Source organism: Durio zibethinus, chromosome 13 (assembly GCF_047325235.1).
Source record: "Durio zibethinus cultivar Kanyao isolate XHJ-2024 chromosome 13, ASM4732523v1, whole genome shotgun sequence".
Lineage (NCBI taxonomy): Eukaryota > Viridiplantae > Streptophyta > Magnoliopsida > Malvales > Malvaceae > Durio > Durio zibethinus.
Window position 1 is genome coordinate 25,991,926 of NC_143174.1, and position 21,331 is coordinate 26,013,256.

Sequence of the window (21,331 nt, forward strand, 5' to 3'; positions counted from 1 at the left end):
ATAGGCCTGGCATTACTTGGAAAGGAAAACTCATAACTCAGGTAATACTTTTGATTCTGCTTTGTGCTTTTCACGTTACATTACCTACCTCCAAATCCAATGGACAGTACCATTGTTGTCAAATGCACGAACAACTTCGCAAATTAATGGAAAATTCCCTAACACATTTCTGGGACAGGTGGGGATGGGTTGCTTAAAACTTGGAAAACTTGGTCCTAATAATTGGAAGACAAGAAACCTACGGTATTGCTCCTGATATAGAGCATTTTTCTTGTCTTATCGATTTGTTGGGACGAACTGGGAGATTAGATGAGGCAGAGGATTACAGGAGGAGATTTCATTTTGGACAAGATCCAGTTGTTATAGGGAGCCTGCTTTTTGCATGTAGACTGCATGGAGATGTAGTCATGGGGGAACGTTTAGCTAAACAGCTTCTGAAACTTCAATCAATGAGCACTTCACCTTATGTTCTATTGCCAAACTTGTATGCGTCAGATGAGATGTGGGATTTTAAAGTGAAAATTAATTACAGAAAACTTACATAATAAAATTCGCAACTACCTTTGTGTAATTTGATTGGTCACTATAAAAATGGGAAAATTTCACGAACTTTTTATAAATTTTAAAACTGGATCAGTGGCTATTAACATGCATGATAATAAAAGCAAGAGGGAAAAGTAATGATTGTCATGTTTAAGGGATAAATTACAAATTTGGTGAAAAATAATCATCACTAATATTACCATTTTTTAGCACAGTAATATTTTTCTTATTTCCGAAGGAATTTTAACAATCAAACAAAAATAAGGTATCAAAAGCTCGCAGTTATGATTGTTATGGTCCTTCTGGTCATAGCATGAATGGAAAATTTTATATCCAGACATGATTTTTTCTTGCCAATTCTCAAGTGGATAAACATCAAGGGTTCAACATAATCTAGAGGAAAAAAAGGTAATTAAGTTGGTTTCTTTGGTGCATGAGACAGCATAATTACAACTTTAAGGTTTACCTTTTTTTTTTTCTTTAATCTTATTATCCTTTAATGATTAATGATTAGATGAGATGTTATGATCGTTAAGTATTATGTTATTTTTAATTTGTTTATAAGAGAGGGATTTGATTTTTAATCTAATTAAAATTTTAAATACACTTATTATTGATTTTAAAACTTATTATATCTGAAAATGTATTATTTGAACACTCAAACATTTAATTTAGTGATTGATATATGATTTTTTTTATTTAAAAAGTAAGGTTTAAAATTTTCTTAGAATAAAAAATGCTTCACTTGATATTCTACAATTCTAAAAAATATAGTTAAATCCAAATTATATACATTTAACAATAAAAAAAAATGCATGAAGACACTTGTAATCCTAAATAAAGGCAAAAAAATAAAAATTGGAATCTGAAGCAGAGAAAAATTACGAATACAAGCACATTCACAAGTGTTTCAAAAATCAGAACCAATTAGACCAATTGAATCAGGATTGTTGACTTATCCTATCATAAAACACTCGGTAAAATATTGTTTATGGTGAAAACCAACTAAGAGCCAACAATTTTCTTGATTGAACCGGGTTTGATTGGTTTTTTAACCAGATTTGTTTGTCTTAACTTTAGCTAGTGAAATTTTTTGTTCTTTTAGAGGCATTTTTCTATAACTTCCTTCTTATTTCTTAATCATATGAAATAAATTATTAGTATGTTAACCAATTATTGATAAAACGCTTAAGTGCTTTTCGGCTTTGAGAAATTAAAATAAATATATACTGAGGCAAACAAACGACTCAATTTTATAATTATTTCTCAACCACCAAAGGATTGGTTGCTCTGTGGTAAGTCCTCATCTATCCTAAGATTAAGGTGTCATTTTCTGCTTTGTTATATGTATATTTGGGTTTGGGTTTGCTAAATATATTATATATATATATATATGAGATAAACTAGAAGTAAGTAAAAGTTGGTTTGAATAAATCAAGTGAATTTGATTTATTTAATTTTTAAAATTGATAATTGAAACTAAGTCGATCAATTTTTTATTTTTAAAATTAAATCGATTGATTTTTTATTTTTAAAATTGAAAACCAAACTAATCAAATTAATCAATTTTTTAATAAATAAAGATAAAAAATTGATATGAGTTTTTTTATTTTTATTTTGTAAAATATTATTAAAATTATTAAATTTTTGGTGATTTAATTAGAATGATATTTGATTTGAGGTTTATTGGATTGAATTTATAATTAAATAATTATTTATAATAAAAAAATAAAAAAAATTAATTATTTAATCAAATCGAATAAATCAAAGTTATTTTAATCGATTCAATTATGATATCAATTTAATTATATTTGATTATTTAAAAAATTATTAATTTAATTATTTATTGAATAAAAATTAATTAAATTAGTTATTGATTTTTTTAAAACCAAATCAATCAATTACTCCTAAAATAAACCGACCATTGATGGAAGAGCAAATATTGTTGTGAGAGTAAGGGCCGACCGTGGAGTTTCTTTACCAACTGTGATGTAATTTGGTGTTCCAATTTGAATGCTATATGCCTTGGGACCCAAACAATAACAGAAATTGGCCTGAATGTTTATCTTATAGCAATTTGATAGTGAAAACAATAATAGAAATTTCTTCTCTCTTCTCTGTTTGGGTCAAAACTCAGTAACTAGCATAGGGAAAAAAAAAAACATGCTTGTGAAAATGAACCCTAATTGTCTATCTTATATTACGTGTCGTGCAGTATTTATCTAACTTTTCAAACCATCAATCATCATCACCTCCGCTGTAGCGAAAGCCACAAGCTAAATTTAATAATCAAACTGTACTAAGATTGGAGCCCGCCGGGAGAACAAGAAAATCCATTGGATCTTTACTGATCAATAATAAAAAGGATTTGTTTTTTTTTTTTTTTTTTTTTTTTTGTGGTGAATACTGAAGTGGGCTTCGTCAACTTTGACTGCAAGCTTCGGTTGCCTTAGCCTACAATCTCACAAATTGGTAGACTAATAATAAAGAACAGATTTCTTCGTTAATATGAATTACCACGAAATTTCAGTCCCTTAAAATATATATTTACGAAGTATGTCAAATCCTTTTCAGAGATTTTTCATCGCTTTTCTTTTATTATTATCTTCTCTCTTTATTTACAAAAAATAATAGAACAAAATTAATTAATGAATATCAACATTCTCTTCCGTAATGTCTTTTTATTGACCAATTTGCCGCAAGAGGCATAAGTCTCTTGTGTTCGTAGAACCAGTAAAAGAGCGCATGTTTTTGCATATTTTTAATGGAAATTAATGTAAAAAATGTTTGATTTTAAAATTAAAAGAAAACTAAAAAAAATATAACTTTTTTATTTTATTTTATTTTATTATGTGTCTTTGGCTTGATTCTACTAACATAAGAGTGTGAGTCCTCAATGACATGTAATAAATAAATTAAGATAGATGGTTTACATCTATATATTTTGGAAAAAGCTTTGCAATTATACGCCTGAAACAAAATGATGTGTCAATTATTGGCAAAATCCTAATTAAAAAACATTGTTTTTTTTTTTGTCAAATATGTGATCAAAATCTTCAATGATCGATTAAATAATCAATGCAATTGGATGTAATAGATTATAATGGAAGTGGAATCCACCTAACTATATATATATATATATAGTAGTTAATTTTCTTACATTAATATTTTAAGAGAAAAATTAAATTGTTTGCAGCACCGACCTACCAAATCCAATCCAATGAAATAAAAATAAAATATGAATTAAGAGATTATAAATAATGCTTAAACCGACATAATTAATATTCCACCTTCTTCTCTTCAACATTTTATTTATTATATATATGTTGATGAGATGAGAGGTTACCAAATGTATTAGGTGAAGCTCTTTATTAATTGCATCTTTATTATTATTATTATTATTATTAAGAATATCGTAAGATTAATCCTACGAATTCCCAGCCAGCGTTCATCAATGCGTTAGGAGAAATGCCATAGAATTTTATAAATATATGAATTAAATGCAACGTAATAATTCCACAACTAAATACGTTGCAAACTTGCTCCATGCCATACCTTTTGGAGAAATGATTGAAACCCTGTATAATAATAATGAAGTAATGGTAAAAATACGAGAACCATACCTTCTTTTAATGCTTAAATTAAAGGGTGTAATAATATGGAATTTCAAATGAAAATAGACTCAGTAAGTGAAAAAAAAAAAAAAAAAAACCAAAAGAAAAAGTTTTGAGATGCTCAATTCAAGTCAGTTGGTTGAAATAAAATGGATGAAATTAACATATATTAGACTCGATTGCATTTTAATATAAAATTAAACAATAATACTTTTAAATAATATAATTTAATGTAAAAACCCTAATTAACTTTCGCGTATAGCAAAATGCAAAGCAAACGAGGGCTTAAGTTGTATCAAGTGTGAGCTGCTGAGTTGTTAGAAATTTTCCTTAATTAATGTAATTTAAAACTTTAATTATATTTAAATTTTATTCTTAAACAAAAGTATTTTAATTCAATTGAATTTTACATCAATATTATACTTCTCGTCAATGTTTCCGATTAATAAAAAAACTAATAATAAAAAAAGAAGACTGCTGACATAAAAATAGTTAAATTCAATTAGATCAAAATATTTTTGTTTCAAAATAAAATTTAAATGCATTTTATTTAAAAAATTAAGATCTTAAACTACTCTACTTAAAATTGTTACGTATGTACGTAGAAGAAAAGTTTTGTTGTGTTCTTTCCTTGTGATATAAGTAAAGAGCTCATTGGTTGAATTACATCAGTTGATCCGAATATGCTAAGAATAATTTTATTAGCCACTATTTGGTTTTCATGGCTAACCCTTTATTTTTAACTTCCAAAAAAAAAAAAAAATGCTAGCCCTTCATTTTAGCTTTATCCGCATTTGTTCCAATAATTATTATTCCCACCTTCCTATAATATATTAGTCTCTCATCGATTTTTATGAAATTAAAAGACATTTTTGTTTTAGTTTATATAATATTAAATTTAAATTTTTTATAAATTTAAAGATAAATAATTTTTAAAAATAAAAAAATAAAATCATGAAAAATAAGTTTGTAATATAAAAATAAAATATTTAAATATTTTAAAAAATAATTTTGAAACATAAAAAATGATAAACAAATAAAATAGAACCAAAAGAGTATTATTATTATTATTATTATTATTAAAATTTACATCTTTCTATCATTTTAAATCTTCGAATCTTTCTATGTGTAAAATTGTAACGCATAGATGTCTTATTTTTAAGTAAAATTGCCAAATATGCTATTTACTCAAGGCAAAAAAATAAATAATCTGTTATCCTTTGCCATATTTTTCACAAAAGGATTTTTCTAATCTAAAATATTTTATTTTTTTAAAAAATAAAATAAAGAAATCCAACGTTAAATTATATCCTAAAAATATTTACTAAAGTAAAGTGTAAAAATAAAGGGCCACATATTTTATAATAAAAAAAAACAAGTAAAATAACGTAACTAAATAGTAGTATAAAAAAAATAAATTGGTCGTTTGCTAACAAGTAAGAAACAAATTTGTTATTTCTTTCTCTCTCTTTTTCAATTATTCTTTATTTTTTTTCTAAAAAAGGGTAAGAGAGAGATAAATTGAAAGCTGATCTCTCTCTTTCTTGTTGCAATGATTTTCGTCTACCAAACCCAAACGTAACTCGTTCTCGTTTGTCTAATTGTTTGTTTATTTTTCCTCTTTGATTTTTGTTTGTTTGTTAAAAGAAAAAGTCATTTTTAAGGTCCAAGTGTTCGGAAATTTTGGGTTGATTGCGAGAAATGAGCAAAGAGATTGTAAAGGAAGAAGCGCCGCCGTCGTTGTCTGGTGTTGTTTCGGCTGAGAATCGTCCTTTTGGTAGTCTGAGAGGTGTCCAATGGCGTATCAATCTCGGAATTTTACCTTCTTCTTCTTCAATTGATGATCTTCGAAGGGTAACTGCTGATTCTCGCAGAAGGTAATCATTTCGTCTTTTGCTTTTTTCTTAAGAAATATTTAACATCTGGATGAAATTGTAATTTTGAGCTTCTTTTCTTGTACAGATTACCAAAATTTGATTTATTTTTTTAAAATTTAAATCCATAATTTTATTTTGATATTCTTCATATAAAGCATTGCAGCTGATTCTAGCTTAAAATTTATAAAAAATGATAACTTTGTGTCTCTGGGTTTTGAAGGGATTTTACTTCTGTTTTTCCTGTTCAGATTAATTCGAAACGCTTTTTTTTAATTAAATTGCAATTAATCAATGATCTTGGGAAAGTAATTTCTCCAGGAAAAGGCCCAGGAAAAGGAGAAACGCATCAATTGATTTGAGTTTTGTTTTGTTTTTTTTTTTTTTAATTAAAAACTAACCTTTGTAGTCTCAAATCTCTGATTTTATGGTAATTTAGATATGCTGTGTTGAGAAGGCGGCTGCTTGTGGATCCACATGTTCCCAAAGATGGAGGAAGTAATTCCCCTGATCTTGTCATGGACAATCCACTCTCACAAAACCCAGGTAATTGTAATGTTTCTTCTTTCCTTTGTTGCATCGCTTCGATTTTACTTCACAATTGGTTCAATAACTGTATTGTTCATTCATAAGCTTTTGTTTTAGTAAGTACTGCTGTTTTTGCCTTGCAATCTTATCTTGATTAATGTTAAATTTATATGGACAGTGTTTATGGATCCAGTGTTTGTTTCAGTTGCATAAGGAGGCAAATCTCTTTTCCTCCTTTTACACCCGATTCCAGTTGCTTGGTTTTCAAGCCAGGAATTTTAACTCATCTTTGTCAATGGAAAATTAGACTGGCCTAAATGTTACAAATATTCTTCTATGAGCAAATTTACTATGGTTTCACCCTATTTTACATCCCTTTTTTAGATGTTCGTTGCTTGATCTGTATTGAAATAATAACTAATTCTTCATGCAGACAGCACCTGGGGTCGATTCTTTCGGAATGCTGAGCTGGAAAAAATGGTTGACCAGGATTTATCACGATTATATCCTGAGCATGGAAGCTACTTCCAGACCCCTGGATGTCAGGGAATGTTGAGACGCATATTGTTGCTGTGGTGCCTTACACACCCAGAGTTTGGTTATAGACAAGGTATTTTCTTAAGCACTCTGCATATGTGTGTTATTATTTTTCATGCTATCACAATGTAGATTTTGAAAAACTAAATGAGAAGTGCGTTGCAATCCTAATTATTAAATGTGTTTCAAGAGTTTGAATCCCAATGTTTTTCATGGTAAGACACAAAAGTAACACATTTGCCGTCACCTTAGGTGAAGGCTAGTTGGAGCCAATAATTAAAATTTCATTCCATAGTATGCAATGACAATGCCATTGGAATTTGGAACAAATATCCAGAATCTACAAACTTGTAATTCTTGTTATATTAATATGCGAGACATCAAGCTAGCTCTTTATCTTTTTCTCCTTCCTGTTTATTTGTAGGAATGCATGAACTGTTGGCTCCTCTGCTTTACGTTCTTCATGTTGATGTTGAGTGTCTTTCAGAAGTGCGAAAGCTATATGAAGACCATTTCATTGACAAATTTGATGGATTGTCATTTGAAGAAAATGATGTCACATACAATTTTGATTTTAAGAAGTTTTTAGATTCCATGGAAGATGACATTGGATCTCAAGGTAATTCAAAGAAAGTTAGGAGTCTTGATGAGCTTGATCCTGAGATACAGACCATTGTATCGCTAAGTGATGCTTATGGAGCTGAAGGTGAACTTGGTATTGTCTTGTCTGAGAAATTTATGGAACATGATGCCTACTGTATGTTTGATGCTCTGATGAGTGGGGCACGTGGTTCAGTTGCTATGGCCAATTTTTTTGCTCCCTCCCTGGAAGCTGAGTCCCACAGTGGTCTGCCCCCTGTCATTGAAGCCTCAGCTGCACTATATCATTTGCTGTCAGTTGTTGATTCATCTCTACATAGCCATCTTGTTGAGCTTGGTGTTGAACCACAGTATTTTGCACTTCGCTGGTTGCGGGTTTTATTTGGACGGGAGTTCTCACTTCAAGATCTCTTAGTTGTATGGGATGAGATTTTCACAGCAGATAATAGCATATTTGATAAGGTCTCTGAAGATGATGAGGGGAGTTCCAGTTTTAAAATACTCAATTCACACCGTGGAGCATTAATCGCTGCTATGGCAGTCTCTATGATACTTTATCTAAGATCTTCCTTGCTTGCCACTGAAAATGCAACATCTTGTCTTCAGAGACTCTTGAATTTTCCAGAGAATATAAATCTGGAAAAACTTATAGCAAAAGCAAAGTCACTGCAAATTCTTGCATTGGATTCTAACATCTCATCCTTGTCATATACATTTGGTGGGGCTTATAGCCGCTGCAAATCTGCAGTGACTGCTCACAATCTTTCATCTGATCCAGTTTCTCCAAAAACTCCTCTGAGCCTGGTGCCTGACAGCTACTGGGAAGAAAAGTGGAGAGTACTGCATAAGGCTGAGGAACTAAGGCAAGATAGTTTAGGAAAACAAACTCCTAGTGGGAAAAAGAGATGGTCAGAAAAAGTAAAGCTGGGCCTATATAGAACTGAATCTGACCCATCACCAGCAAGAGCAGAGAAATGCAAAAAGGGCCACAGGTCATCTGTTAGGCGTAGTTTGCTTGAAGATTTGTCTCGGCAGCTTGGCTTTGAGGAAGATGCTGAAAAGGGAGGCTGTTTTGATGCTTCTAATACTGACGATCATCATTCTATAGAAAATCAGGTGGAGGGACAAAATGGTGCTAATAAAGAGTCTATTTGCGCAGCTGAGGAGAGATGTGAGAGTGGAAGTGGAACTGTTGTCAGTGAAGAAAACTCCTCTATCTTTTCTGACCCAGCAAGTCCTGGTAGTGGCACTAATGACCATGAAAATGACACAGAAAAAAGTAGTGTTGCGTCAAATTTATCCATCGATGAAAATGATTATCTCCAGCAAAGTAACCAAGAAGATTCACCTGTGCCGATTTCCCTTCCTCCTGAAAATGTCTCTCTAAATTCTCTGCATGAGAATGAATTGTCAAGGAAGATGGTCTCAGCAAAGAAGGAGCAAAGGCATCTTTCAGGTAGATTCCAGTGGCTTTGGAAGTTTGGGCGAAACAATGTCAGTGAGGAGACATCTGATAAAGGAGGTACCCATGAGGCTGCAAAATCTCCAACTTGTGATAGCAAGAGCAATACTGCAGACTCATCTACTGCTGATGCTTCTAGTAATTCATCTTCCACCAGCGAAGGAGATGCTGTGGACCAGAATGTAATGGGTGCATTGAAGAATCTTGGGCAGTCTATGCTTGAACACATTCAGGTAATATTCTGGTTTTTGTAACTTTGCCGAGGTTCAAACTGTTAAGGAAAATGTTTTATTGTTGAATAGAGAAGTCTAGAAGAGTGAATTTAATGAAAACATGAAGCTGAACTTTGAAATTGAATTGAAGTTGCATTACATTTGAAGAATGTTGAATAGAGTTTTGTGCAGTATAAATGAAGGTTTCATCTCCCGCTTGTTTTCCTAATAGCACACTTTTAGATGTCATAGTAACTTGCCTTTGTCCTACTTGGAAAATGGGGGCAGATAACTAGGAGATACTATTAAAGTTTTATCCAAAGTCCATCTTTAATACGTAAAATTTTATTTTCTTTATTTCCTTCGATCATTAAATGACCATATATTATTGGCAGGTTCTGGAGTCCGTTTTTCAGCAAGATCGGGGACAGGTGGCATCATTGGACAACTTATCTAAAAACATTCTAGTTGGTAAAGGACAAGTAACAGCCATGACAGCTCTCAAGGAGTTACGGAAGATCAGCAACCTACTATTAGAGATGTGAGATTTGTTCTATTTATGAAATCTGTATATACTTTTTGTAATTACCATTTTTTAGTGCCAATAAAATGAGTTCTGTTGGTTTCTTTCTTGGCTCTTTTATATTGTCTCAAAATCCAAATCTTGTAGGTGTCTGAGACATCGGGGATGTAAATGTGCGTTTTCTGTTGTGATCTTATCGAATTTTTGAAAGCATAATGAGGATGCCGTAAGTGTAGCTTTTCCTGCTAAGGTTTCCTGTGTCACCTGGAAAGTTATGCTTGTTTGTGGGTTCTTTCGCTCTTTTCCATTGCACTTGTTAAATACATTAATCACAACTGTTCAAAAGTAAAAGCTTATGAATAATGAACAGAAAAGCATGCATGTAAACAGTGATTAAAAGTGTTATTAGTAATAATAATAATCAATCAACTGTACCAAACACCAAACCATTGAGTTTGGTACAAGCTGAGTAGAAGAATGTTTAGTTTCGGGCATTGTGTGGTTGTAAGTCTAGTTCCCAGAGACATGATTGAGGTGGAGTAGTTATTGAACATAGCTACTTTTCTACTATCTTTTCATTGCACTCAAAAGTGTAAAACAGTTTAAGATAAAATGAAAACTTTCATTCTCCTATCTGGGCCATGTACTGAAGATGTCCAAAATTCTCAGAAAATTACGAAAATAATTGATTTTTGTCTTCTCTTTTAACTTCGTAATTCCAAGCATAACAATATTAGCCATTGCAAACCAGACAACCAATGGAAAAATCATTCTTTCTTATTTTGGATAAAAAGGGCGTTTGAAATGAGTAAACAATAAAGATGCAGTAAGCAATAACAGCAATAAGCCTACTCTCTCGAGAAAAGAACACCCGTAAAATGACACTTACCAGTGAACACTATATTCAAAGGCCTAATTACCAAGAACCATGCAATGACTGCACGTAAGCGTTTAAGTAGCACCTATGAAAATCAGTTTCTATTTCTTTTTACTTTTATTTTCAACAAAAAGTTAAAGAAAACAATTTTGCGTGGCTACTGAGTTGGTTCCAAAGGCTCATTCATTCGCTAAAGTATGATGATTTATTCTACATTGTGGAAGCCTGGCAGAAGAGAAGTGATGAAGCCAAAGACAATCATCTGGATTTCCTTAACAATTCCCCACCAGTGATTACCAGCATTTCCTAAACCAGGGTCTGCTGCATTCTCATTCTCAACCAGCCGATTACCATCATCTACTGGTCGGTTCTCATTCTCTGCTCCTGCTTGTCCCTCTGATCCAAGATACAAGGTTAAATAAATAATGAGCATGTAGAATCACAATAAAATATTATGTAAAATATAGCTTAAACAGTTCTCTTTTAACTTCTCTCAGCATGCCAGAATCAACAGTTGTTATGTTACACAGAAAAAATATGTTTTGTGTGCACAAAAAGCAGTGCAAGGCTAGTTGCTACCAACACGAGCATGAACATAACCATGTAACTGAGTTTAGCCATTAGTCACTAGATTACATGTCTAACTAGGAAGTTTAGTTAGGATTTAACATTGTTTTTTAATCGGTTCATTTGTTATTACCTTGGTTTACTAGTTATAATTATCTTCAAAAGAGGTTGGCTCTATAAAAGGCCAGCTCTTCATTTTAGGAGCAAGTTGAATTCTGATAAAATCTCTAAAGGGCGATTGGTTCATAGATTCTGGGAACGAAAGTGTGGACTCTTGGCAAGAGGTGAAACGCAGTAATTGCCATAACCATAATAAATATTCATTAAATCAAAAGCCATTAAGTTAAACAAATGAAAAAATAAATAAATGCCAAATACTGCATTTCTATAAGTAATTAACATAACCATAATAAATACTCATTAAATCAAAAGCCATCAAGTCAAACAAATGAAAAAAAAAAAAAAACTGCATTTCAAAGCCTACAAACGCCGTATTCAGGTAGGAAAATATAAGAAAAAGAGTACTCAATTAAAAAAAATTCCAAAACAAAAGCAACCCACAATTAATTGATTTTTGCACATTGATTTTCATGAGAGTAAAATAGAAAGAAAACATTTTTAATTTAGGTCAAATGTGAGACAAAAGTAACTTACCTTTTAGAATATTAAAAAACCACAAGAGAAGGTGAGTTTCTGATTCTGAAACTTTTGAGTACTGTTGGGAGTCTAAGATTATCCTAAGAATCAGATACTTGTTAACTAAACGTGGGAATCAAATTCTCACAAGTAAGATTAAGGGGGAAAATCTAAGATTGCCCCAAACCAAATGCTCCCTAAAGGTTGGCTTTCCTTATAAACTCTTATTTACACTTTCTCCCATTTTATCCAGTACGCATCAAAGTAGACCTTTAAAATTCAAAAGAACATTGCTTTCTGGGCTGATGCAGGATTCAATAAAGCAAATGGTTTGTAATCACCAGTCACAACAATGGATAACTTGATGAAACAACAGCTTAATTTTGGAAATTATCATTCAAGAGACAATATTAAACTTGCTTCATCATACAATTTTTGAAAACTTTACCATTTATAATATTTAGATAGCTTATACTGTTGCAAAAATATGTATGAACAAACACAAGTAATAAGTTTAATTCCATATACCCTGCTTAAACACTCACAATATAACACCACCACCCCCCCCCCCCCCCCCCAAGGAAAAAAAAAAGAATGAAAAGGCAGAATGAATTTCAGTTCACATAACAATAAAATAAAAAAGTCACCTGCCAAAGCAGCATTTTCATTGCCCTGCCTTTCAGCAGCAGGAACATTCCCTGCTCTGGCAGCAGGCCTAGGCGGATGAGGAGGTGCAGCTGCCCTCTGCATGCCTTGGGAAAGCCTTCTTATCAATGGTGTAAGAGCTCCAGTTTGATATCTGCAGAAAACCAATGTATCAGCTTCCAGTGTTACACTGAGTAAGCATCGAGAAAAAGAAAAGGACAACAGAAATGACATCAACTTTAGAATTTAGAATACTGAACAAAAACATTTGCCTGTATTAATCTCAGTAAATTAAAACAAAGAAAAAAACCAAACTGGAGTGCAAAGGTAAGTAGAAAAAAGAACCACCCATCATCATAGTTTTCCCCTCATTATTAGAAAAAGCTGCACCTATCCCTTTTAACATTCTAACGCCATTAGTGAAGTATCATTGGTGATTCCAATGACAGAAATGCCCCATTCACCCACCACCCAAAGAAAGGATCACAATTTCTTTTAAAGAAAAAAGTTCATTCTCCAGCAAAAAACCTCTTCTCAAACCTTCACTAACAGCCAAGGAACCATCAAGCCACAGCAATCTAATCAGTACAAAGATGGTCAAAAGCAGGATTCTAGGAGTCTTAGATGAGAAGAGAGTAAACTAAAGGGAAAATGGGATCTGAATTAGGGATTTCACTGCATCTGAGCATCTGATTATGATCCAAAATTTCCATTAGTCTCTTTTCCCTTCAGTTCAATAAGTTGGGTTCTTTTGTACAGATGGCTAGAGCTTCAAGCATAGGGGTGGATTTTGCACCACATTATTTGTCATTTATATTTTTCTAACAGAAACCATGTGGAGAGAGATATAGTTAAAGCAAGCTTCACCAGAAGAAAGCAGTAGAAAGAGTGGAAAAATGAAGCTTAACAAGAAAGAAGAAATGATGGATGGACAGTAGAGAGAGCAGTTTCAATACTTGCGCATCTCCCACAACTTAGGCAACCAAACAATCAACTGACAGAAAATGGTCTAAGAAAAAACAATTACACCCCCGAATAACTTGTGCATCCAAATAATCTAGTAAATAGCAGTTCTGATGCGCAGAACAAGTCTTAAAATCAAAAGCAATCAGATGTTTAGAACTTACAAATAGACAAGCAAAGCAACTAACACAAGGACAACCAGCCTCTGTCTTGATCCATCTTGGTTGAACAAAAATATTACAGCTGCTAGCTTAAGAATAAGAAACAAATCCAGCTGAAATGCAATTTGGATTCTTCTTACAACAACTGGTCTTTGAGGTCCTGCCTGCTGCTGTTGAAGTTGTGCTTGTTGTGCTCCTTGCCCTTGCTGCTCAACTGCTGCCCCTGGCTCCGTCACAGGCCGACTATTAATGGAAAACATGCAACACAGTAAGATAAACAGCAATGGCTAACATAATTAATGTTACTTACAATCCATTTTACCATAAAAATATGCATAATTTCCGATTCCCCTAACTGAAAAAGCTCTGGGATCAACTAAAATGTTTATTTACTAGAACACTTTTGTATCATCGCACTTTACCTATAGCAATATCCTTCATGTATTGAGCTAATCTAACCAAATCCAACAATATTTTTAAAGTACATTAACAAATAATTTCCCGACAGAGCTAGGGATTTTCATTTATGAATTTCAAGATCAATGATAAACCCATCACTTAAAATAGGATACAGCTAGCATGGTAAAAGGAATAATATACATTTTAGGGCACCACAAATATTGAGATGACAAGCTTTGTGATCTTATATCTACTTACACCTTTTAAGAAATAAAAAGTGATTAAATTTAGACTAGTTTGTCTAAAGCAAGATCTAAACATAGCGAAGACAAAAAAAAAAAAAAAAGGTTAAAAAGAACAATAATGGCAGGTAAAAATCCACATGATAAACCAATTTGGTGCTAGAAATTGGATGATTAAATAAATTGTTTTGGATATCACCTAAAGGAGCTCACCCCTAATCCAATGGAATTATAGGTGATTATACCTAAGGCAAAAGGCATCTTCATCTAACAGCGGGAATGTGAACTACATAAATTTACAAAACCGCAGATTTACTCACGTAGGTATATTATAGGTGAGAGGAATGAGATTGTTAGACGGAATTCCAGCAATATGCCCCATAAATGGTAGAACAGGGACAGCATAAATGCCTGCTCCACGGTTTGTCTGTTCCTGATTTTGTACTGAAGTTAAACATGGGATAATTGCAGGATACATAACTGGAAACATCTGAAAATCACCATGTTGAAAAGCTGGAATAGCCGAGTATCCAGGAACCTACAACATAAAAGCCATATGGAAACTGAAAACGAAGAAAAGAAAATTGCCGACACAAAACGCTAGTGAAGAATAATAACATTACGGAACTCTCAGATACTAAAGAAATTTTAATATAATAAAATTCGCTTAACTCTAATATATAACATTATCAGCCAATAATTGCCAAAAGATATAGCTAAAACTCAGATCTCATAAAGTCTTACACACTAAATAAATTAAACCCATCATTTTACATCCACTATAATGCAAAACCCATTATTTATTTTCACTAAAATAGATTTTAAGACATACCCAGAAAATTCAACCCCAGAAGACAGAAAAATTACCCGAGAGGTAACAGAAAAAAAAAAAAAAAAAAACCCAGAAAAAGCTATTGAATTGTAGGGAAAAAGAATTAAAATACGAAGTGTATTGATGAGGAAAACCTGGGATTTCTTTCCAGAATCAGGGGAAGACCTTGGTTGTGAGCTAGATGACATCGCTGCGGATTCTTCAGCCATAACAAGGGGATGGGTAATTGAGATCCACTTCGAGTATTCTTAACTTCAAGTAGTAATTTCTTTTTTCCCTTTCCTTTATAAATGAGTTTAGGGTTTTTTTTTTTTAATTTTTTTTATGCGTTAGAGGTGTTAATAAGTCGGGTTTATATTTTATAATAATAATTTATATAATTATTTTAAGTAATTTAATTTGATGTTTTGAGTTTTAAAATTTTTTCAAGTTTAATCCAAATATAAAAAGAAATGAATACACTTATTAAATTTAATTTATATAATAAAAAAATAAAAAATATATCATTAAATTAAATATAATAAAATTATATTTAATTCATATATACATAAAAATTAAAAATAAAAATACATTAAATTTATATCATTTTTATTTTTAATTTTTTTATATATATAAATTAATTTATATATAATTCACACATATATAATTTATATATATTTAAATTTAGGTTGAGTTAAACTTGAGTTTAAAATATTTTATTTAAGATTTGATTTGAATTTTAAATTAAGCCAAAAATTGTGTTTAAAATGGATTTTAATTTTTATGCAAATTTCTTTAAACTTGAATTAATTTTCAGATTTAAGTGGGTAATTTGACTCTTAAATAGATCTAATATGTGTTATTTTTAATAGTTTTTAAATTTTAATTGAAAATTTTATTACGTGGATTTTATGTATTTGCCAATAGCAACACGCCACGTGTTATGTAATTTTTTACCTAGTACATTTGTCATGGTTTTTCCATTTTTTAATCAAATACCTTTTTCAATCTTTTGTCATCAAACTTGACAATTACAATGAAAGGCAATTTAGTTAAGAAAATGATAAGACATGGTTGCCTAAATATTGAATTATGAACATGTTTAATTGTATTAGAGAAATTATAAAAATATATATAACAGAAATGAAATAAGGGACATTTGTCTTTCTATTTTTTTTTTTTTATAAAACATAAAATTTCATTTAAAAGATTATAAAATAGTTACCCACTTCTACATTAAAAGAAAAAGAAAAACGTTTAAAGTAGTGCATGATTTCCTTGCTGTGATGTTGAACTTGGTGAAAGGTTAAAAAATGGGTCTCCAAATGGGTTATAAGAAGCCATGTATTGCATCTGCTGCTGTTGTTGAGGGAATTGGTAAGGCACCATCGTCATCATCATCTGTTGCTGCTGCTGATGTTGCTGTTGTTGTTGATATAACATCATTTGCATTTGCTCGTGTTGGTATTGCTGCTGTTGTTGAACCAATAAGGCCATTTGTACATTTGTTGGGGGTGCAATGCTGTTCGACATTATAAATGGGTCATGTTGTTGTTGTTGGCATGGATTTTGGACAGCACCCATCCCTTCATATCCATACCCATATCCTGCATTTCTCAACTCTATTTGTCTCCTAGTACCTTCATCTTCATACAAGCTATCTAGCAACAACTTGTCAAATCCACCCGCCTGTCCAAAAATGAATTTATCACCATATTCTCATGGGTAAATATCATAGTTGGCCATTATATTATATTATTTATAATTCAATTACATTGAGTAGAGAAAAGAACTAACCAATTTGCTTTCTACCAAATGAGCTGTATTGTTGCTGGGTGTTGTAACAAGTGCTAGCTCCCATCCTGGACCTCCAATTTCACTTAAACCACCACTTGTTGAATAAGTGCCTTCATGAATATAACCCCAAAAAAATACAAGTTAATTAACATGGTCACAAAGAAATTTTCATACTTGAAAAGGATCATGATTTTTTAACAATTCAACTGTTATAAATTTGAGAAATGGCAAGTTTTCGATCGTTTCCTTAACAATATGATTTTTGTGCCAATGCATAATTAATGAATTTTAAATAAAAAAATTGAAATCTAAAGCTTTAAAATCCAAATATCCAAATCTAATTAATTTGAGTTTCAATCCCATATTTTTACAATACCTGGTGGAACCATTGCAAGAGCCAATGCATTGCTTTCCTCTAGTTCTACAGCTTTTGGATTTATTTCATTTAGATCCTGACACAAACAAGAATGTCTTTAACAAAAACTCATCCAAACTTTGTATTTGTTTTTTCTTTTGATAGATCATCCAACCTATTGTTTAGGAAATTGAAATATAGATTATTATAAAACTTACCAACAGATCTCCCGTATTTTCAGTTGATATAAGTGGTTGAGGAGGTTTCTCTGATTCCTCCTTAAGTTGAGTCTCGGCTTCTTCTAGATCAATCAATGATTTATGCTCCTCGTCATTTTTTTCTTCTTGCCTTTCTGTTTCTACTGGTTCATCTGATGTTGGTGGTGACGGCTCTCTCTCTTCATATTCCTGTAATAAAATTAAAAAAAAAAATCTATTAGAATTAATAATAATAATAATTCATAAAATACAACTTCAACCAAAAGTATTGCTAAAACCTCTCTAAAGTATTTTCAATATGAATTAAATAATACAAAACTTTTTAAAAAGTCAAAATTGATGAATATGAATTCATAAATTCCAGCTATAGACCAAGACAACAAACATACTAAAATAATCTACTATTTAGGCCTTTTTCTAGCAAACTAATGATCTCCCATAAAAAATTTCAAGTAAACGAATACTTAAAGGAAACTCCAAAGAAAATAATAATAATAATAATCCTCTCACCAGTTTATTTTGGACAGAACCTGCGTGTGGAGCTTCTTTTATATATTCCTCCATTGTTGCCAGAAATGATGGTGGTGGCTGCCCAACGTATGAAAAACTTCTGTAAGACACTGTTCATTTGAATTTATTAATTGTTATAAATTTCATATAAATTAAGAAAGAACCTGTCTTAGTGTTGGAAACTGAAAGTTCCTAGCAAGATCCAAACCTTTGCAGTATTCATAAAATTCAGCAAGATTTTCTGCCTATACATATATATATATATATAGTTAAAAAAAATGTTTTACAAAAATAAAATAATATAAAAAATGAATTAAATGCATAATTCTAGTACTGAATAATAATAATAATAATAATAATAATAATATATTAAAATTAAATTAAAGCAAAAGGAAGTAATTATGAACCTGATGACCAGCTCTTTTGTATATATTAAGAGCTTTGACAGCATCATGTTTTGACATGCCAAAGAACTGTAAAACAAAAGCAAATTTCACAGAAATATACAATGAAATACACCTTTATAATATTATGATTTTTGGTAGAATTTTTTTATTTTACCATATCAACGAGATTGATAATTCCATCATTGATAGCACAATATATTTTGAAACTCTCTTTTAGTACCTGCATGAATAACATAACAGTTTAAATTTAACAAGTAATATGAAAAAGAAAATATTTAAACAAAAATGAAATTAAAAAACTCAATATAAAATACAAACCAACTGTCATTATTTATATATTTTTGCAAAAATAAAAGCTTTAAAGGAAATAAAAATGGAATGAAGGATAGATATGCAGTGCGTACCAAAGCTAAGGCATATTGGATAAGGTAATTGCTGTAAGCTGCTCCTTCAGGCTGCAAAATGTAAAGTAGTTAAATGCCGACTTTAGTTGACGAGAATATATTTTCTGTTAAATGATTTTTTATATAATGAATATAATATTTTATTATAATTATAATTCTAAAATAATTGAAAATTTCAAATTAAATGCTTTAGATTCGAAATTTTTGGAAAGAAATATGAACCTGATGCCATTAAAAAAAGGTTACGTTCTTATTTTGTAACTCAAAACTCAATGGGTGTTTACATTTAAAAAATGATATATATACTACAATTATTTAAAATATTGGACCTATCAAATGAATTATATGAGAGCACTTGAATATTGATGTGATAGTTAATTCTAATTATAATTTATACTTGTAATTTTATAAAAAAAAATTGATAATGCAGGACTCGGATTCCAATCCCTTCTTCTATATTAAAAATAAAAAAATAATAAAATTGTACATGATATATAAACAAATACCTGACAACCGATAAGACGATAAAGAAGTTGTTGTAATGCAGGCAATTGGCCTATCAATTCATCACTACCCAAAGTTTTTGTTCTACTATGTACCTGTGATAATTAAGATAAAACGATTTTGATTTCAAATTATACTAATTAATAGTATATATTATTATGTAAGATAAAAACCTTGCTTGTGCCCGATGATGATTTTGTCAAGCGTTCTGATTCAATATCATATTTTAAGACTCTGAAGCATTCAAGCCTTTCCTCTAAAAAAAGTGCATACGTCCTAACCCATGCTGAGCAATCCCATGCTGCATATATAAGAAACAAAGAAAAGAAAGAACACAATTTTTTTTTTTTTTAATAAATCTCTAAGAGTTTATAAAAATATTTGCTACTAAAAGTCTATATGTTACATAAAACCGAGTAAAATAAATCCGTGATCCGTAACTTTTTTTTTTTAAATGAAATCAAATTATTAGGCTGACGACGGATTAATATAAGAAAGTGAAAGTTAGTGAGCAAAGTTTTGAAAAATCTGGAAAAAGTATACATACCAAGAGGGCTTGAATCATCTTTAAAATTTGATATTTGGAGAATATGATCTCTGTGGGAGTAGTTTAGAAGCTCCTCTCTGAAGGTAGGATCACCTTCTCTTAATGTTCTATGAATAACTATTAATATCTTTATAGCAACCTGTTCATTTTCATTTGGTACAATATATTCAAATGTGTATTAGATTGGATAAGATCATAACAAAACAAAACAATTAAAAAGAACAAATGAAAATTCAATATAAAAAAGAAATAAAATCATATTATCCTATGTGTTGATTCCAAAATTCTAAAATGAAAAATAAATTACTTTCATCGTGCCCGTAACAATTAAGTATGAATGCATTAATATTGCATTCAAAACCACCAAAAACATAAATAAAAAAAAAAAAAAAAAGAGAGAGAACATTACAATCCAATTTCGTGTCTTGGATAATCTCTTTGCTAAAGCATGAATGCAATATGCTACGTCTGCTCGTGGTCGTACAACTGATGTCGCTGAAAATATTTCTATCAAAATTGAAATGAAAAAAAAAAAAAAGAGAGAATGAATAATAATGTTAGAAAATTTGCAATTAAAAAAAAAAAAGTTTTTGAACACAAACTCAGGTAGAAGAGTGTTATTATAACTTACTTCGAACATGACGTTCTTTGGGAGGACATTCAACGTGGTTGGTGGCTTTTACAATGGCAATGTCTAAATCCTGCAAATCAAACAATAATATATAGGAAATTACTAAATAATTTTAAAATGATGAATGAGAATGGAAAAATATCCAACAAATTTAGAGAAAATAAATATACCTTGAAATCACTATTGACCTTTGCAAGCCCAACCTTGGTTGAGTCTTTGAGCGCCCCATAAGCCTGTCTAAAACTCTTAAATGTTCCCATCTTCTTTTTGTTTTGTTTTTTGTTTTCTTTTTTTCTTCTTTTTCTTATTTCTTTTGTGTAGAAATAAGAAAAGAAAGAAAAATTTGTAATAAAAATTTGTAATAAAAATTTGTAACAACTAATATCGATGTCTGTAATTTTCTTGCCTGAGAAAGAAAGATGAGGCAATGTTTTTGATTGTTGGGTTTGATTTGGTTTTTCTGTATAACAAAGATTGTATCTTCCAACAAATCAAAGCAAAGGAGCCAAACAAAAAGGCTGTGTCTCTGTCGTAATGATTGAAGACAAATAACTAATCTCAACTAAGCAATACCCAAATTACCCACCAATCTCAAAAATATTCCAACCACAGCTGTCTGTGGGATAAATAAAGCATGCAAACATGTTTTCTTTTTTTTTTTCCTTTAATGTTAGATCATCGTATTAATATAGGATGATTATCGGTTATTTATAATTTATACGAAAGAAACAACAAAGCAGGCTAGCCCAACATAGAAGAGGCTT

General features: G+C 30.9%; 3 protein-coding genes across 6 annotated transcripts; 1 reads left to right on the forward strand and 2 right to left on the reverse strand.

Moving 5' to 3' along the window:
* Nucleotides 1-5,591: 5,591 nt before the first annotated feature.
* On the forward strand, nt 5,592-10,142 carry LOC111303458 (uncharacterized). 4 transcript variants are annotated; one of them, XM_022899734.2, is made up of 6 exons: nt 5,592-6,034; nt 6,471-6,577; nt 6,993-7,169; nt 7,521-9,391; nt 9,766-9,911; nt 10,041-10,142. In XM_022899734.2, exons 1-6 carry the CDS (start codon nt 5,859-5,861, stop codon nt 10,099-10,101), a joined length of 2,538 nt encoding a protein of 845 aa, XP_022755469.2. In that variant the 5' UTR covers nt 5,592-5,858; the 3' UTR covers nt 10,102-10,142. The 4 variants fall into 4 exon arrangements, with proteins under 4 accessions (XP_022755469.2, XP_022755470.2, XP_089598490.1 ...); XM_022899735.2 differs by lacking the exon at nt 10,041-10,142 and having other exon boundaries at nt 9,766-9,997; XM_022899738.2 differs by lacking the exon at nt 6,471-6,577 and having other exon boundaries at nt 5,848-6,034.
* A 510-nt stretch (nt 10,143-10,652) lies between these two features.
* Nucleotides 10,653-15,542, reverse strand: LOC111303459 (uncharacterized). Its single transcript, XM_022899740.2, has 5 exons — nt 15,350-15,542; nt 14,704-14,921; nt 13,746-13,985; nt 12,621-12,772; nt 10,653-11,166 (listed from the first exon to the last, which is right to left on the reverse strand). Exons 1-5 carry the CDS (start codon nt 15,422-15,424, stop codon nt 10,976-10,978), a joined length of 876 nt encoding a protein of 291 aa, XP_022755475.2. The 5' UTR covers nt 15,425-15,542; the 3' UTR covers nt 10,653-10,975.
* Nucleotides 15,543-16,357: 815 nt separating this feature from the next.
* LOC111303460 (ENTH/ANTH/VHS superfamily protein) lies at nt 16,358-21,192 on the reverse strand. The gene is made up of 15 exons (XM_022899741.2): nt 20,738-21,192; nt 20,568-20,637; nt 20,346-20,443; nt 19,937-20,075; nt 19,563-19,690; nt 19,392-19,484; nt 18,886-18,936; nt 18,636-18,701; nt 18,482-18,547; nt 18,239-18,319; nt 18,075-18,152; nt 17,565-17,753; nt 17,368-17,443; nt 16,992-17,101; nt 16,358-16,883 (listed from the first exon to the last, which is right to left on the reverse strand). The coding sequence occupies exons 1-15, from the start codon at nt 20,825-20,827 to the stop codon at nt 16,452-16,454; spliced, it is 1,767 nt and encodes a 588-aa protein (XP_022755476.2). The 5' UTR covers nt 20,828-21,192; the 3' UTR covers nt 16,358-16,451.
* Between the last annotated feature and the right edge of the window lie 139 nt (nt 21,193-21,331).

Bases quoted from the DNA above. Each gene is read 5' to 3' on its own strand.
- LOC111303458 (XM_022899734.2), top strand. From the start codon at position 5,859: ATGAGCAAAGAGATTGTAAAGGAAGAAGCGCCGCCGTCGTTGTCTGGT. The intron at 6,035-6,470 runs GTAATCATTTCG...ATGGTAATTTAG, and splicing joins ACTGCTGATTCTCGCAGAAG to ATATGCTGTGTTGAGAAGGC. The intron at 6,578-6,992 runs GTAATTGTAATG...TTCTTCATGCAG, and splicing joins TCCACTCTCACAAAACCCAG to ACAGCACCTGGGGTCGATTC.
- LOC111303460 (XM_022899741.2), bottom strand. From the start codon at position 20,827: ATGGGAACATTTAAGAGTTTTAGACAGGCTTATGGGGCGCTCAAAGAC. The intron at 18,320-18,481 runs GTTCATAATTAC...ATATATGTATAG, and splicing joins ACAAAAGAGCTGGTCATCAG to GCAGAAAATCTTGCTGAATT. The intron at 16,884-16,991 runs GTTAGTTCTTTT...ATTTTTGGACAG, and splicing joins ATTTGGTAGAAAGCAAATTG to GCGGGTGGATTTGACAAGTT.
- LOC111303459 (XM_022899740.2), bottom strand. From the start codon at position 15,424: ATGGCTGAAGAATCCGCAGCGATGTCATCTAGCTCACAACCAAGGTCT. The intron at 14,922-15,349 runs GTTTTCCTCATC...TTTATGTTGTAG, and splicing joins ATTCTGGAAAGAAATCCCAG to GTTCCTGGATACTCGGCTAT. The intron at 12,773-13,745 runs GTAAGTTCTAAA...GGTTTTCTGCAG, and splicing joins GTTGCTTTGCTTGTCTATTT to ATATCAAACTGGAGCTCTTA.